Here is a 12,917-nt window from a genome sequence, read left to right as displayed (position 1 = left end):
CGGCAGATTCGCCACCGGCTCCCGGCGCCCCCCGCGCCGCCGCCCCGCGCCGGGCCGCTCCGTCCCGCCTCACCAGGCCCACGCTGCCACCGCCGGTACCCGGCCCGGATTTTCCCCGCGGCGCACGGGGGCCGGCGAGGCCGCGGGGCCCGACCCGCAGATTCGCCGCGCGGGGCCTGGCGTGGTTTTGGAGGGAAAACGCGGGGAAGCGGCGCGCCGCCTCGCAGCGGCCCCGGGGGCGTCGAGGGCCCCGCAGCGCCGCCCCCGGGCCCGCCCGGCAGCTCCGCCGGCCTGGCGGTGCCCTCCCGCGGCTGCCCGGCCCCTGCGGCCCCGCTGCGCGCCCCACGGGGGCCCGCGCAGCCCCGTGGCCTCAGGGCCCGGCCCACGCCTCCCCACGGGTGGGGCCCGCAGGGCCGCGCAGCCCGCCGGCTCCCCTCAGAGCGGCCCGGCGCGGGGTGGCCCCGCGGGGCTGGGGTCCGGCCCTGGGCCTGGCGTGCCCTCAAGGTGCGCCGCGCTTATCGCGGCTTAGGAAGGGAGGTTAGGGCCCGAGAGGGCGATCCCAGCGCCCTTCCTCTTGCGGCGGCCCCTTTGTCATGTAAGCGTGCCGCCATTCAGGGCCAGACTTCAGAGGGGTCTGCCGGGGAGGAATACACAAACGGGGAAAGCTCCGGGCCCCGCGGCCGGCACAGACCTGCCCGGAGCAGAAACACCCGGGGCGGTTTACACCCGGTCCGGGGCACAGGGACCGCGTGAAATTCCGCTGCATTTGCTGCACCCTTCATGCATACTCCGATACCTCTGTGCTCTGCGGTGAGGCCCCATCCCAGGTCAGACGATGTTGTGCGATGGGATTTAACATAAATCTACATACTTCCATATTGTTGCAGCGCATCACTTTTTTTTTTTTTTTTTTGGTACACCGATCAGCCCTAGATTCGGTGTGAAATACTTTTATGAAGAAATGCAGGAAATCAGTTTCAGCAGGTGTAGATTTTATTACTGGTACTGATTTCAGTACCATTTTCCCTGTACTAGTCAGCAGATATGAAGAACATGCACAACTTATGCAAAGTCCAGGGAAGGTTTTGGATTCTTTAAATTCCCTAGAAACCCCCAATTGCTCATTTTGTTTAGAAAAGGAGCTGCTTTTGCCACAGAAAAATAACATGTATCCCACAGTTCGTTAACATGGCAGCTTCTGCAATAGCAAGTCACTTGCGCTTTGCACTTGAATCTTTAGAGAGACACATTCCTCAGTTTTATTAAAAACAGTACTTAAAAACATTTTTTATGTGGGTTATCTGAGAAGACTGGTTTGACAATACAAATATGGTCAGCTTTTACCTAATTATAGCAGTAATTTGAGTTCATTTAATGCCTTGCTTGAGCTTAATTTGTCTCCTTTGGAATTACTGCCATTTTTCTGATCAATTCAGATGTGCCCTGTCCTTCGTGCAAGTCAATACTCATGAAAATCAAGCTGATCAGAAAAGAAAGAAGGGCATTCAGAGCAACTGCCTGCCTGCATAGCCAGCCCCAAAATACACTGTGTGAATTAATGAGCCATAAGGAGGAAGGCGTATTAACAACCAACCACATCAAGGAATTCTTTTCTTTCTCCTCTTAGCTGGATATATTGGATTAAAAGCCACTGTGACTGACTCAGATGCGAAAGTTTTGCATGCTTACGTCCCGCTTGTAGGTCAATAAGACTACAATAATTGAGACAGCGAGATGTTTCAGTGAAAAGGATCTAATTTGTTTTGCTGGCAACGCAGGGCAGTTCACACTGCACGCTTTATACGTACCCTATTATTGACAGCAAGACTATTTCCAGTTTGAACTTGTGAACCCACTTGTTAGGACTGTTGAGAGAGGAAAACAACAACAACAACAACTACTACACAAGTGATGTCAAACTTTTATTTCAAACTTTTGCAATACTGCATTAGTTACTGATTGATACGGAGAAAACCTCCCAGCAGTTTCTTCTGCTTATATAAACATAATACTGCAACTTTACAGTCATCAGAACCCTGTCTCTCAAACACTGTGTAACTGCAAGCGGTTAAAAAAAAAAAAAAAAGCTAAGTTTTGATATTGTTGACTTATTTCTGAACTATAATCTACCCTCACGAGTTCAAATTCTACTGCAGTAAAAATTCCCAGCTATGTGGACCCACAGTGTGCTGTCATGAATGTATAAAATACACCATTAAACTTCATGTGGCTTTGAGTCCCATGACCACAAATTAATGTTATAGGAATGAGAAACAACGTGTGGAAGAGTGAAATAGGTACAGCTGGCTCAGAGTCACACAAAGAGTACGAAGTCAAAGCAAGCATTGCAGAAGGGAAATTCAAGTGCCTTCATTTTCAAAACAGGTCGTTCCTGACAAAGACACCAGTGAAGCACCGTTCATCAGAATAAAGATGAGGCTTTTTGATTCATATTTGAAAGAGTCAAGTTTTTAATCGGTCTGCATGGATGAGACTTATCTTTGTTTAAAATACTTCTTAGAAACTGCTTCGCTCACGTTGTCTTTTCCCTTTCAGTTGTTTTAAAAACAAGAATTATTTCAGCTAGCCCAAGCTGGGCACAATCAATTTCACAGGCAACCGTTCCTTACACACTGCCTATCCCAGCAAAGAGTGTGTTTAGTTGGGGTTTTTGAATAAGTTTGTTTTACAGCACTAAATCAAGGGGGGGGTGTTGTTTTGTTTTGCTTTGCTTTTTTAAGCACCTTGTGTACCACAGCAAGCTCTGAAAAAACACACACATCTGCACAGTAAAATCGTTTTCCTGTCTGCTTGGGTTTTTACACTGATCTCAAGCAACGACTGTTTCTGTTGTGCAGGCTTGTTTTTTGACAGTTGTCTACCGTGTCTATTAAGATGTTAACAAGCAGTAAGCAGTGTGGAAAAAAAAAAACCCAAGGCATACACCAGTGCCGGAAACCACTGGGCAGAACAGAAATGATGTATAATAACCCTTCAAAGATCTTCCTTTGGCTTTTTGCTTGTTTCTGAGAGGCACTGATGAAAAAGAGGTCCAGATTAAGAGGGCCAGACACCAAAGAGGCACTGGTACATATCCAACTGCCATGCAAAAGGTATAAAGATGCTTTCCTGCAAGATGCAAAAGGTATAAAGATGATTTCCGGCTAGCAGCTAGGCCATCAAAACAGGAATTAGAAATTTTCCTTTCACTGCCAAGCTCTTACTGACTCGAGCAGTTAGTTGGTCCTGGGCAGAGACTTCCACTGCGTGCCTCAGTTTCTCCATCTGTAAGGACAGCTCTAACACGACCTCTTTGCTGAAAGGCTTTGAGGCGCATATACAGAAATCAATAAATAACACATGAATCTTAATGGCTTCGTGACAGAGCCTTTAAAAAATTAGACCCTTCTCCCCATGTTCCATAAAGAACTAGAAATATTTATAGGATTTTAAAAAGTATTTTTTCTTTCTTTTTTTTTAACACAGTGTTTAGGAAGTAAAATTCAACAAGACAGTTCAATTTTGTTGCTAACCAGTTCTACATGTTTCACGTTTCTACAGTGAATCCAACGGCGCAGAAAAGGGTACATTTAAGCGCCTATAAAACCAAATTTGGCAATATTTGCACAACAGAATCCTAGCCCAGACATTTTAGCTTTTAATTAAAACAGCGGAACACAATACTAGTTCTAAATTTCTCAGCCCTTACTGTTTACTTATCAATCCTTTTCAACTCCAGAGAATGAAAACTCAGAATTTTTTGTGCTTAGTGAAGGCAATCGCTTCCTGTTCTTACCACCTTCTCCCTCCACAGATTATATAAAGTAAGAAAAGACAGACAGAAGGAATACTTTGCCAAAGAAAAGCAGTCCTAATTCAGCAGGAATCAGGACAAACCAATTTATAGTCCTGTTTTCAAATTAAACTGCTCGAGAAGGGAAAAACGTTATTGAAGACCGCTTGTTCAAATCCTACCCTAAAACACGGGCAAGACAATTCTATAACATCGCATGCTTATATAAAATGCATGCAACGCTATACAGCCCCAGCCCTACAGACCAAGTTTCCTATTAACTCTCCTGAGATAACTATCTAGTACGCTTTTACCCATTTTTTGTTGTTGTTGGCAAGAACCGTTCTCAACAATGAGTACCTGGGGATATGCTAGGGAAGGCAGGCATCAAAAGGCAAGTGGGGAGCGGTTCTCTTCATTTCCTTTTGTCCTGCAAAGACTTCTCTTTGCTTCCCCCTTGCACCACTAAAACCAGCAGGCAGGCTTTCAGAGAGCTGCCTTTCCTGCACCATCCCTGCTACCAAATTCACTCATCGCTACAGAATAATTGTGGGAAGGCAATTCATCGGCAATTGCAAAGCTATTTGAGATGGTCGGATACAGGGTGTTCTAAAAGTGAAAAGGACTGTTGTTCTGTCACACAAAGGAGTTTACAACCTATTCCTCATTCAGCTCTCGGTGCCCTAATAAAGTGGCAGCAGAACAGAATACATCGGATTGTGCTAGACAGAGGGTGAGTGAGAAGGAACGAACAGAAGGCAACTGGGCGATTCTGACAAAAATCCGAGGTCTCTGCTGTTGAGCACCACAGTCAGTATACACGTACGTAAGGGCTGTGCTACACCATTTCTCAAATTCACACTGATAGTTTTACAGGTCTGGTTACGTGGGACACCGTGCTAATCCACATCTGGCTTCACATCTTAAGGATAGTTAGCGGCAACGATGAGATGTGTTGGTCTCCAGCACACGTAAGCAGAGGTATGTAGTTCCAGAGCATGAAATCAAGAGTTTGCTGTAATCCCACACGGGGAATCCACAGGCACAGAGAGACCGCTTGAACTCTGCGTGCATCAAGTGAAGGTCACTGTAATGCTTTGGACTGGTGCCTCTGTGTATGGTGGATGCAGGTGGTGGGGAATAAAAGGTGCAACAATATTAAAAACATACCTTCGACATCCTTCGCCCTGCCTGAGGCAGGCCATCACATGTCAGAAGATGAAGTGCTCAAAATTAAAAAAAAAAAATTAATCCAAGCCATGTGCTTGAACACGGACCGTGCTACATTACTGGCAGCAGAGCTCCCAGTTGCTGCTACACTAGAAGAAAGAGGAATCTTCTCACTCCTCTATTCTTTCCACTCCTCACTCAAAGTCATTGCAGCGATGCTCTACTGAGAACGAATATGCACTAAACAGAAGGCAGTTCACGATCATGTAAAAAAAAAACCCCAAAAACCAGTGACAGCCAGTTTAAGAAAAAATGATCATGATAATAATAAAAGGACGTTGCTGCTAGACCCAAGGCAGATGGTGCAGTCAGTACAGCTAACAGCAAGCCCAGCCTGGCGGGGCTGTCTCTTTTATGTTAATATAATCCCCACTCCCGGCAGCAGAGGAACTTCCATCACCAGTGGATGAGGACATCATCTTTTCAATCAGGACTCTAGAAGGCAAACATATGTGAGTGTGTTTGGGTTTTTTTGTTTTTTTTTAAACAAGCAGCATTGGGCCACACAGTTTTTCAGCAGTACAAAAAAGAAATAGCAATTCATTCTAGAAGGACACAAAACTCCAGAACTTTAATGACTAAACAACCAGGTTAAGGAACCCCATAGCACTGGCAACAGCATGGCTGCTAGTACCTGGCAGCATCAGAAGACTCTGCAGTGACCAGATAACTAACAACGCCTACTGCAACCACCCACCTCGGGTCCAGTTTAGGACTGGGACACAGCAACAGGCTTCCTAGGTACCAACTGCCCAACCTCAAGATCAGGTGCAAATACCCAGTCTAATACCTTTCAGAAAAGGCCAAATTCTCCATCCAAGGATTGGTGCATCACAAAAGAATTTCTAATAGCTTTGCACAAGAAGTCCCATCTTCCTGGTAGAGGCCAGCATATGAAAAAACATCCCTGGTATCGTTCAAAGAATTTCTGTTTCCAAAAGCATGTCAGAGCTCAACCAAGGAGAGAAAAACTTCTGACCTTTCAGAATTCACCTTCCCTTCGGGAGATTTACTTGCATATTATTGCTGCTATTTGTTACTTACTGACAGCATCTCCCCTCACCTCAAAGATGGCCGTGTCTGAAAGAGGGAATTAACTCTTAGATGTATCACCAGTCATTGTGCCTACCTCATGGACTCATTAATATTCTTGTTTTCCTTGACAGACGTCTCCACCCAACCAGAAAAGCCATTTTCTTTACTGAACCTATCCACTTCGTCTCTTGTCACTGCCCATGGGGAAAGGTCGCACTGTAAAACAAGAATCGGTCGTTTTAAGTTTAGCCTTTTAATTTTTAAGCTGGGAGGGGAATTCTCCCCCCCCCCAGCCATTTACTGCCTGTGTGCAGGCAGGCAGCAGGCAGGCAGCAGGTAGGCTCAGCCCTTCACATCTCCCAGATCGCAAGCTGATAGAGAGTTCTTAGGGCAAGGTTCTTAATGGGATGTTGCAAGCAGCAATAGATTTATCTCATCTGAGATGCTGACACACCTCAGTCAAGGATGCATGGAATGGAGGTTCATCCAGCACAGGACAAGAAAGCATTGTCACTCATCCAAAATTTGCCCGGCCTCTCGGCAGCAAGGAAACGCTACTGGTCTGGTGCCACTGAGGCAGCCACGCTGATGCCGGTGGGATGTACGAAGGGGCAGCGAGAAAACCTGTCCCGTAACAGCCTGTATTAGCGCGACTGCAGCGCGTACAGTCACGCGGATTTCCCTAATGCCGGCAAAATTGTTACCTTAAAACAGCTATCGGGGGAAAGCATTATTTGGGAAGAAGTGGAGAAGAAAAGCCGCTCTCCTGCCCACCCATCACGTTTTTGAGTCATCTCCAGTTTTAGGCTCTCTCAAACCAGGCAAGTCTCAAACTGAGTCTGGAAAGGGCTGCTGAGCTGACGTTGGCACATGAAGAACATAAAGGTAGTTTTTAATGAAAGAAATACAAATCATTAAAAGACAGCAACCAGTCTACACAGTGAAACTTGACACTGCATCCAAATGAAAATTAAACGTCCCTCTGGCAGCTCTGAACAGAAACTTTACCTGCAGGGTCACACACAACCTTCCCGGGCTACTGCAAGTTAAAGACCAAAAAAGAAAAAGCAAAGCTTTATAATCCAGGAGCTACAGAGCACGAGCTCTGACGGCACAGCACAAGGCACTGCATCCTAGGACAGAGCAGTTGCTAACATCTCCTTAGTGCCATCCACGCGTTAAGTCCTACCAGTGTCCTCGTTAAGGAGGAGAACCCTTGCTAGAGAAAGAAAATTCAAGAAGAGTTCAGGAAAGGATTAAAAAGATCACAGGCTATGGGACAACCCTGGGCAAGGCTTAGTGCTAACGGGGTCTCCTTCCATTTTGGACTCCCGTGCACACACACAAACACACAGAGCGCGTCTAGAGCTGCTCACTTTGTTAGCCAGCAGTAGGCAAGGCACAGGGTTCCCATCTGGCAGCATGAGCTTGCTGTCCAAATCTTGCTTCCACTTCTGGCTGTTGCTGAACGTGCTGATGTTGGTGACATCAAACATGATAATGCAGGCTGACGCCTCCCTGTAGTACAGCCGGGTCATGGATGTGAAGCGTTCCTGCCCTTCGGGATCAAAAGGAAAAACAAAATCCCCCCCCAGTTACCATTTTTAGATTTGTTCACGCAAATAAGATGCTCATCGTGGTACATCATTTTCTCAGCTGACACTAAAAATCTCCACTTAAATAATGAGGAAATCCCGCATTGAGATGCGTCCTGCCTGGGGCACCTCAGCAATGCAGCGACAGAACTGGAACAAACTGGGGAGCTCTTGATCCTGACCCAGACGCTCAGATGTCACAGAAATACTTGCATTACTCCCAGTGTAACAATTTACATTCAGTGTCCCCGACCACACATTCACCTCCCCCGGAGCAGAATCCCGCCAGCAGCCGGGTGCCTGGCCACCACCAGCCGTCCCTGCTCCCGCAGGACCGTGCCACCAGCGTAGACTCGTGCTGCTGGCCGCTGTGGGCACAGCGTTACAGACCAGGCTCTCCGGAGAGAAAAATTCGATACTAAACAGAAAGCATCACAACTCACATACGCTGTTATTACTGTTTAAACCTTATGGCCTGCCTGTACGACCAAAACTGCATCCAGAGAGTAACGCCGCAGCGCTGCCGCATGGTTTGATTGTCCTTGTGTAGACGGGACGTGCCACAAAGCATTCACATCGGATCACACGGGTCAGCGGCACGGTGAAAACCAGCATTTCTGACACAGGAGAGATTTCACTGTGGGCTCCCATGCAGCCCCGTAGCTGGTCAACAGGCTTTTCGCTCTGAAGCCATTGAGAACTGGGCACTTTGAGTTACCTCAAACCATCTGACCTTCTTTGCACACCTCTGAGGTGGAAGGCGATGCAGCAGGGACTATCGGTGCGTGCATCCCCTTCTGCTCGGGGCACAAGAGCACCGTGACCAGCGTGGCCCCTCTGCTTTCCAAACCTTAAATGCCTTTTCAGGGCTGAAATTGAAATTAGATTCTTGCTGCAATCCTCTTGCTGCAAACTTCTCCTTCCTGTTTTCTTTTTAAGCATTCCAGATGCACGTCTCTGAGCAGCGAAACTGGAGGAAACCACAACCCTGCTTTTCTCACCCCTCTAGGGGTGCCATTTTAGAGACGCTACTGCACCGGCCCGTCCTTGGTCTTCTGCTGCTAGGGAGATTTGGGAACCGTGTTTCTCTGCACCTCTCCGGGCAGCGGGTGCTGCTCACTCCACTTCACTGCATGTAACGCTGTGCCCCAGAGCGTGCCCCACTCCCGACCCAGCCCCACCACCTCGGGGGCACCCAACGGTCTCCTCTTGCCGTGACTGCTCCCGAGGGATCCGCCGGCTCTGCTCACACAGGTCACTGAGCAACCAGATCGCAACTTCCCAGCCCCGCTCCTGATCCCAGCAGCCCGAGGTCAGTGGAGCTGCTCCACGCTTAGACCCAAGGATCAGGCCTTCTTGGCTATCACGCCAGAAATCAGGATTTTGACAGAAGACTCGGAGCTGAGAAGCTACATATCCAGCTACAAATGAGCCTGTTTCCCCATTCACTCTGCTCTGGCTTTGAAATTGGAAAGAAAGGCTCGATAGGATTTATCATCTGCACTGCTGCGTTCTTTGCAGATGGGCTTTTGATTACATATTTAAATTACTACTGCAAACCAGAGCAGTCCTGCCCCTTGGATCCACAGACTTTTAGGATTTATTTTTGTAGCAGACTCCTACTGAAAGAAAGAAAAAGAAAGGGGAGAAAAAAGAAAAAAAGGGCCAAGCCATTGAGAGCTTTAAATTCTGCTGCTGAGCAGCTTTGTGGTTCATGTGAACATACCTGCAATGTCCCAGAGCTGAAGTCGTACTGTCTCCGATTCCGACCACTGGACCACCTTCAGAGCAAAATCCACTAGAGAATCCCCAGAAAGAAAGGAAACACAATTAGGGGCATTCTGCGCCGTGGGGCTTGTTCCTCCGAAGCCTCTCACCATTTCCCAGCACAGGCCAACCCAGCAACCACTTTCACAGCTGCGGCAGTTTGTACTGGACCACCACCCACACCAGCACAGAGCAGACACAGACCAGGAGCATCTGCAAGTGCTGTCCCCTCTCCTCCATCGCAGAAAGCTGCAACATAAGTGTTAAATCCAGAGGGCTCCACACACTGTCCGCTCCACACCCCGCAGAGGGGATGACCACGCGCACACAAAATGCCTTCAAATAAGCAGAAGTCAAGCACGCAGTCAGCATCTCATCCCTCCCCGGGATGTTACGCTGGGCTTCTAGTTCTTCCTGAACTTCAGATTAGAGAGTTAAATAACACAACGAATGGAGCAGCGCTCCTCCCCGTCTTGCAAAGCCCAGCCTGGCAGGTCTGCTGTCGAAGCCCTCGCAAATGGCGGCAGAGATGCTGCTCTGCAATTCTTTGGGACGGAGGACGGGCAAGGTGGAATTTTTCCAGCCAACGCAGCGCTGGGTGGACCCCACTCCCCCAAATCACGGAGCTTTTCAGAATCCTGGACCCCTGGGGTTTGTAACCATCCCATGCACAACTCCCCGTTTGCGGCAGGGAGCTCAGACACTCGTTCCTGATCCCTGGAGTTGTAACACCAGCACTAGTGACACTAACCAAGAGCGAAGGAAGCAGAAATTAAAATGCTCAGGAGTAAGAATTCCTCCAGCACGTAACCCTGAATAACCACAGGCAAACAAAAGGATACTGGAAACCTTATTACTTGGAGAGCTATAAGGAAAGCTTCCCTTGCCAGACTCCACATGCCAGTAAAATGCTAGATTTGCTGCTGTTGCCTGTCTTTGTTCTGCGCTGCCTAAACCGTTCAGCCGCTGGTACGTGGGGCTCCGTGTCTCCTTCGCACCCACCGCCTACCAGCACCTACACCTCAGCTGCAGCGGTGCGGAGAGCAGAAAGGGGAAACACGGCGTTCTTCTCAGATGACAACGCATCAGGTTTTCACTGCAGGGGGAAAACTGCCCAGCTACGCTGCCAGCCACGCTCAACAGGGCTGGAACTTACTGAAGCCAATAACTCTTTTTTAAAAAAGTAAAAAAAAAAAGAAAAAGAAAAATGTCTGCATCTCTTACTGCTGGGAGTGACAAGCGCGGGCGCAGCCCGAGCACTCTGCCCTGGTGGGATGTGGCTCTCCGGTGCTTCCGACTTCGAATTCATCCCCTCGAGATTCATGACAAAAGGTTTGAGCAGTTGTGCTCTGCCCCGGCTGTTCTGGGTCCTCTGGGGTAAAGCCTGGGCACCTCCCGCTCCTCGTAGGTTATTCATTTACCCTGATGTTAAGCAAAGAACCACCAATCCCGCTTAATCTCATTCCCAACCTCCTCGTTACAAAGCTGTTGTATCCCCCATCATCCTTCCAGAGCGCTGCCGATACTTCAGCGGCGGTTTCATGCTGCTAAATAAATGTCAGAACAAGGCTGGTCTTGTTTTCGCTGGAAAGAGCTGAGCCTGGCATCTCAAACTCCCCAGGTTAAAGCTCCTGGGGGTGGCTGTTCCCGGGGGGGGAGGGATGGGGCACCCCGAGCCGGCCGTGAAGGGTGACAGAAGTCACTCGTGTGTCACCGGGGGCTCAGAGCGGGGGCTGCCGGCACACCGGAGCTGCTCCCCAGAGCTGCTCCGGGAGCTGCAAAACGCGCGCAGTACCGAGGGGCGGGCGGTCGTTCCTTTTGCAAATTCTTCCTTCCACGCCCGCAGGGAAGGCGAGGAGCGAGTTTCCCATGGCGGCCTGCCAGCGAGGGGAGCTGGGCAGCCCCAAACGCCATCGTTACCGGGCGTTTTCAGCCGCCTTTAAGCCGAAGGGACCGCGCCGCGCTTTTACAACAGCACCCAAACCGCAGACCGGACCGCCACGGCCAGCGCTCGCTTTGCAAAGCAGAGGACAGCCTGTCCGCCCGGCAGCCGCCGGCACCGGCCCTCCGGAGAGGCCCCTCCGGGCCGGGCCCCTGCACGGCCCCGCCGGGCCCCGCTCACCTCCCACCGTGGACTTGTAGTGCCGGTTGAAGCTGTCGTTGGCGTAGCGCTGCACCAGCGACGTCTTCCCCACCGTGGCGTCCCCCACCACCAGCACCTTGAACATGCGATCGCGCTGCCCCATCCCGGCCCCGGCCCCGGCCCCGGCGCCGCCCGGCGCGGTCATGTGAGGGTCAGGTGGAGGCAGCGGCGGAACCCGCAGTGGGGCTGCCGGGACCTGTAGTCCGCGCTGCCGGGACCTGCCCCTGCCTGCCGGCACCCTGCCCTCTGCACCCCCGCACCCAGCGCCCTGGCCCATGCACCCCTGCATCCGCGGACCCAGCCCCCTGCACCCCCGGACCCCGCCCCATGCACCCCTGCACCCCCACCCCCTGCAGCCCTGGACGCTGCCCCCTGCACCCGCAGACTCTGCCCCATTCACCCTCGGACCCGGCCCCCTGCACCCCTGCACCCTGCCCCATGCACCCCTGGGCTGTGCCCTCTGCACCCTCAGCCCCTTTGCAACCAGAAGACAAATAAAAGAATCCACAACATGCACCCACGTATATATACATTTTTAAAGCGATGTGACCATTTTTGGGATTCCTTCAAGGTCTTAAGTTAATGCCAAGATGTTTCCCTGTCACAAGTGTTCCATAGCTTCCCCCCTGCTCTTTCCCCCAACCAGAAAAGGAAAACACAACCCTCCCCCCTGCCCCCCAGGACCAAGAGATCAAATGACCCACCCTGTGCCTAAGCACCCTGATATTTACTGGGTGCGGGAAATGACCTGCAACTTGGGGTAGCACGGCCCAGGGCCAGAGGAGAAGGTGAGGCCAGCAAGCTCTTGGTGGCCGCTCCCCGGTCCCTGGCGTAGCCGGGGCTTTGTTTTAGGACTCTCCAACAAGATCCTTGTTTGGGCGAGCAGCCAGGAGGCACAGCCCTACAGGGAACCAGCCCGCAACAGCAAATCCCGCAGCTGGGGAGGATGGGAGTCCTCCGACAGCCACTAATTGCTGCAAATTCAGGAGCTTAGCGTGCCCCCAAAAACGTGCAGAACCCTTTTGTCCCACATACCTTAATCAACAGCCACAGCAGAGAGGCTCCGTGTCAGCCAGGGCACGGCTTTGGTACACAGCAAGGGGCTGAGGACACAGCCCCGCGGCTCCTGCTGGCATCCCCCGCGCAGCTACCCGGCTCCAACCGAGGGCCCGGCCGAAGCCAGCCGGGTAATCCGTCATGTATACTAACCGCGGTTTGCTTTGTGCACAGCAATTTATCTGATTTTCTTAACTCTCATTCCACTGCGTCTCAAAAAAGTTTCAGGGTAAGCTAAAATGAGCTGCGAACTGTGAAAGAGACCTTTAACCAAGTAGAGAGGCGGATGAAGGAAAGA

At 50.5% G+C, this 12,917-nt stretch overlaps 1 protein-coding gene across 1 annotated transcript; it reads right to left on the bottom strand.

Moving 5' to 3' along the window:
- Positions 1-1,905: 1,905 nt before the first annotated feature.
- Positions 1,906-11,702, bottom strand: RAB29 (RAB29, member RAS oncogene family). The gene is made up of 5 exons (XM_072844707.1): positions 11,543-11,702; positions 9,380-9,451; positions 7,435-7,616; positions 6,153-6,274; positions 1,906-5,458 (listed from the first exon to the last, which is right to left on the bottom strand). The coding sequence occupies exons 1-5, from the start codon at positions 11,664-11,666 to the stop codon at positions 5,341-5,343; spliced, it is 618 nt and encodes a 205-aa protein (XP_072700808.1). The 5' UTR covers positions 11,667-11,702; the 3' UTR covers positions 1,906-5,340.
- Between the last annotated feature and the right edge of the window lie 1,215 nt (positions 11,703-12,917).

Source organism: Ciconia boyciana, chromosome 23, assembly GCF_034638445.1.
Source record: "Ciconia boyciana chromosome 23, ASM3463844v1, whole genome shotgun sequence".
Lineage (NCBI taxonomy): Eukaryota > Metazoa > Chordata > Aves > Ciconiiformes > Ciconiidae > Ciconia > Ciconia boyciana.
This window is presented reverse-complemented; position numbering and strand designations above follow the sequence as displayed.

What these genes read in the sequence shown, in the direction of transcription:
- RAB29 (XM_072844707.1), bottom strand. Translation starts at nt 11,666, where the DNA reads ATGGGGCAGCGCGATCGCATGTTCAAGGTGCTGGTGGTGGGGGACGCC. An exon ending in CTACAAGTCCACGGTGGGAG is followed by an intron (nt 9,452 to 11,542) that starts GTGAGCGGGGCC and finishes GGGATTCTCTAG; the next exon opens with TGGATTTTGCTCTGAAGGTG. An exon ending in TCAGCTCTGGGACATTGCAG is followed by an intron (nt 7,617 to 9,379) that starts GTATGTTCACAT and finishes TTGATCCCGAAG; the next exon opens with GGCAGGAACGCTTCACATCC.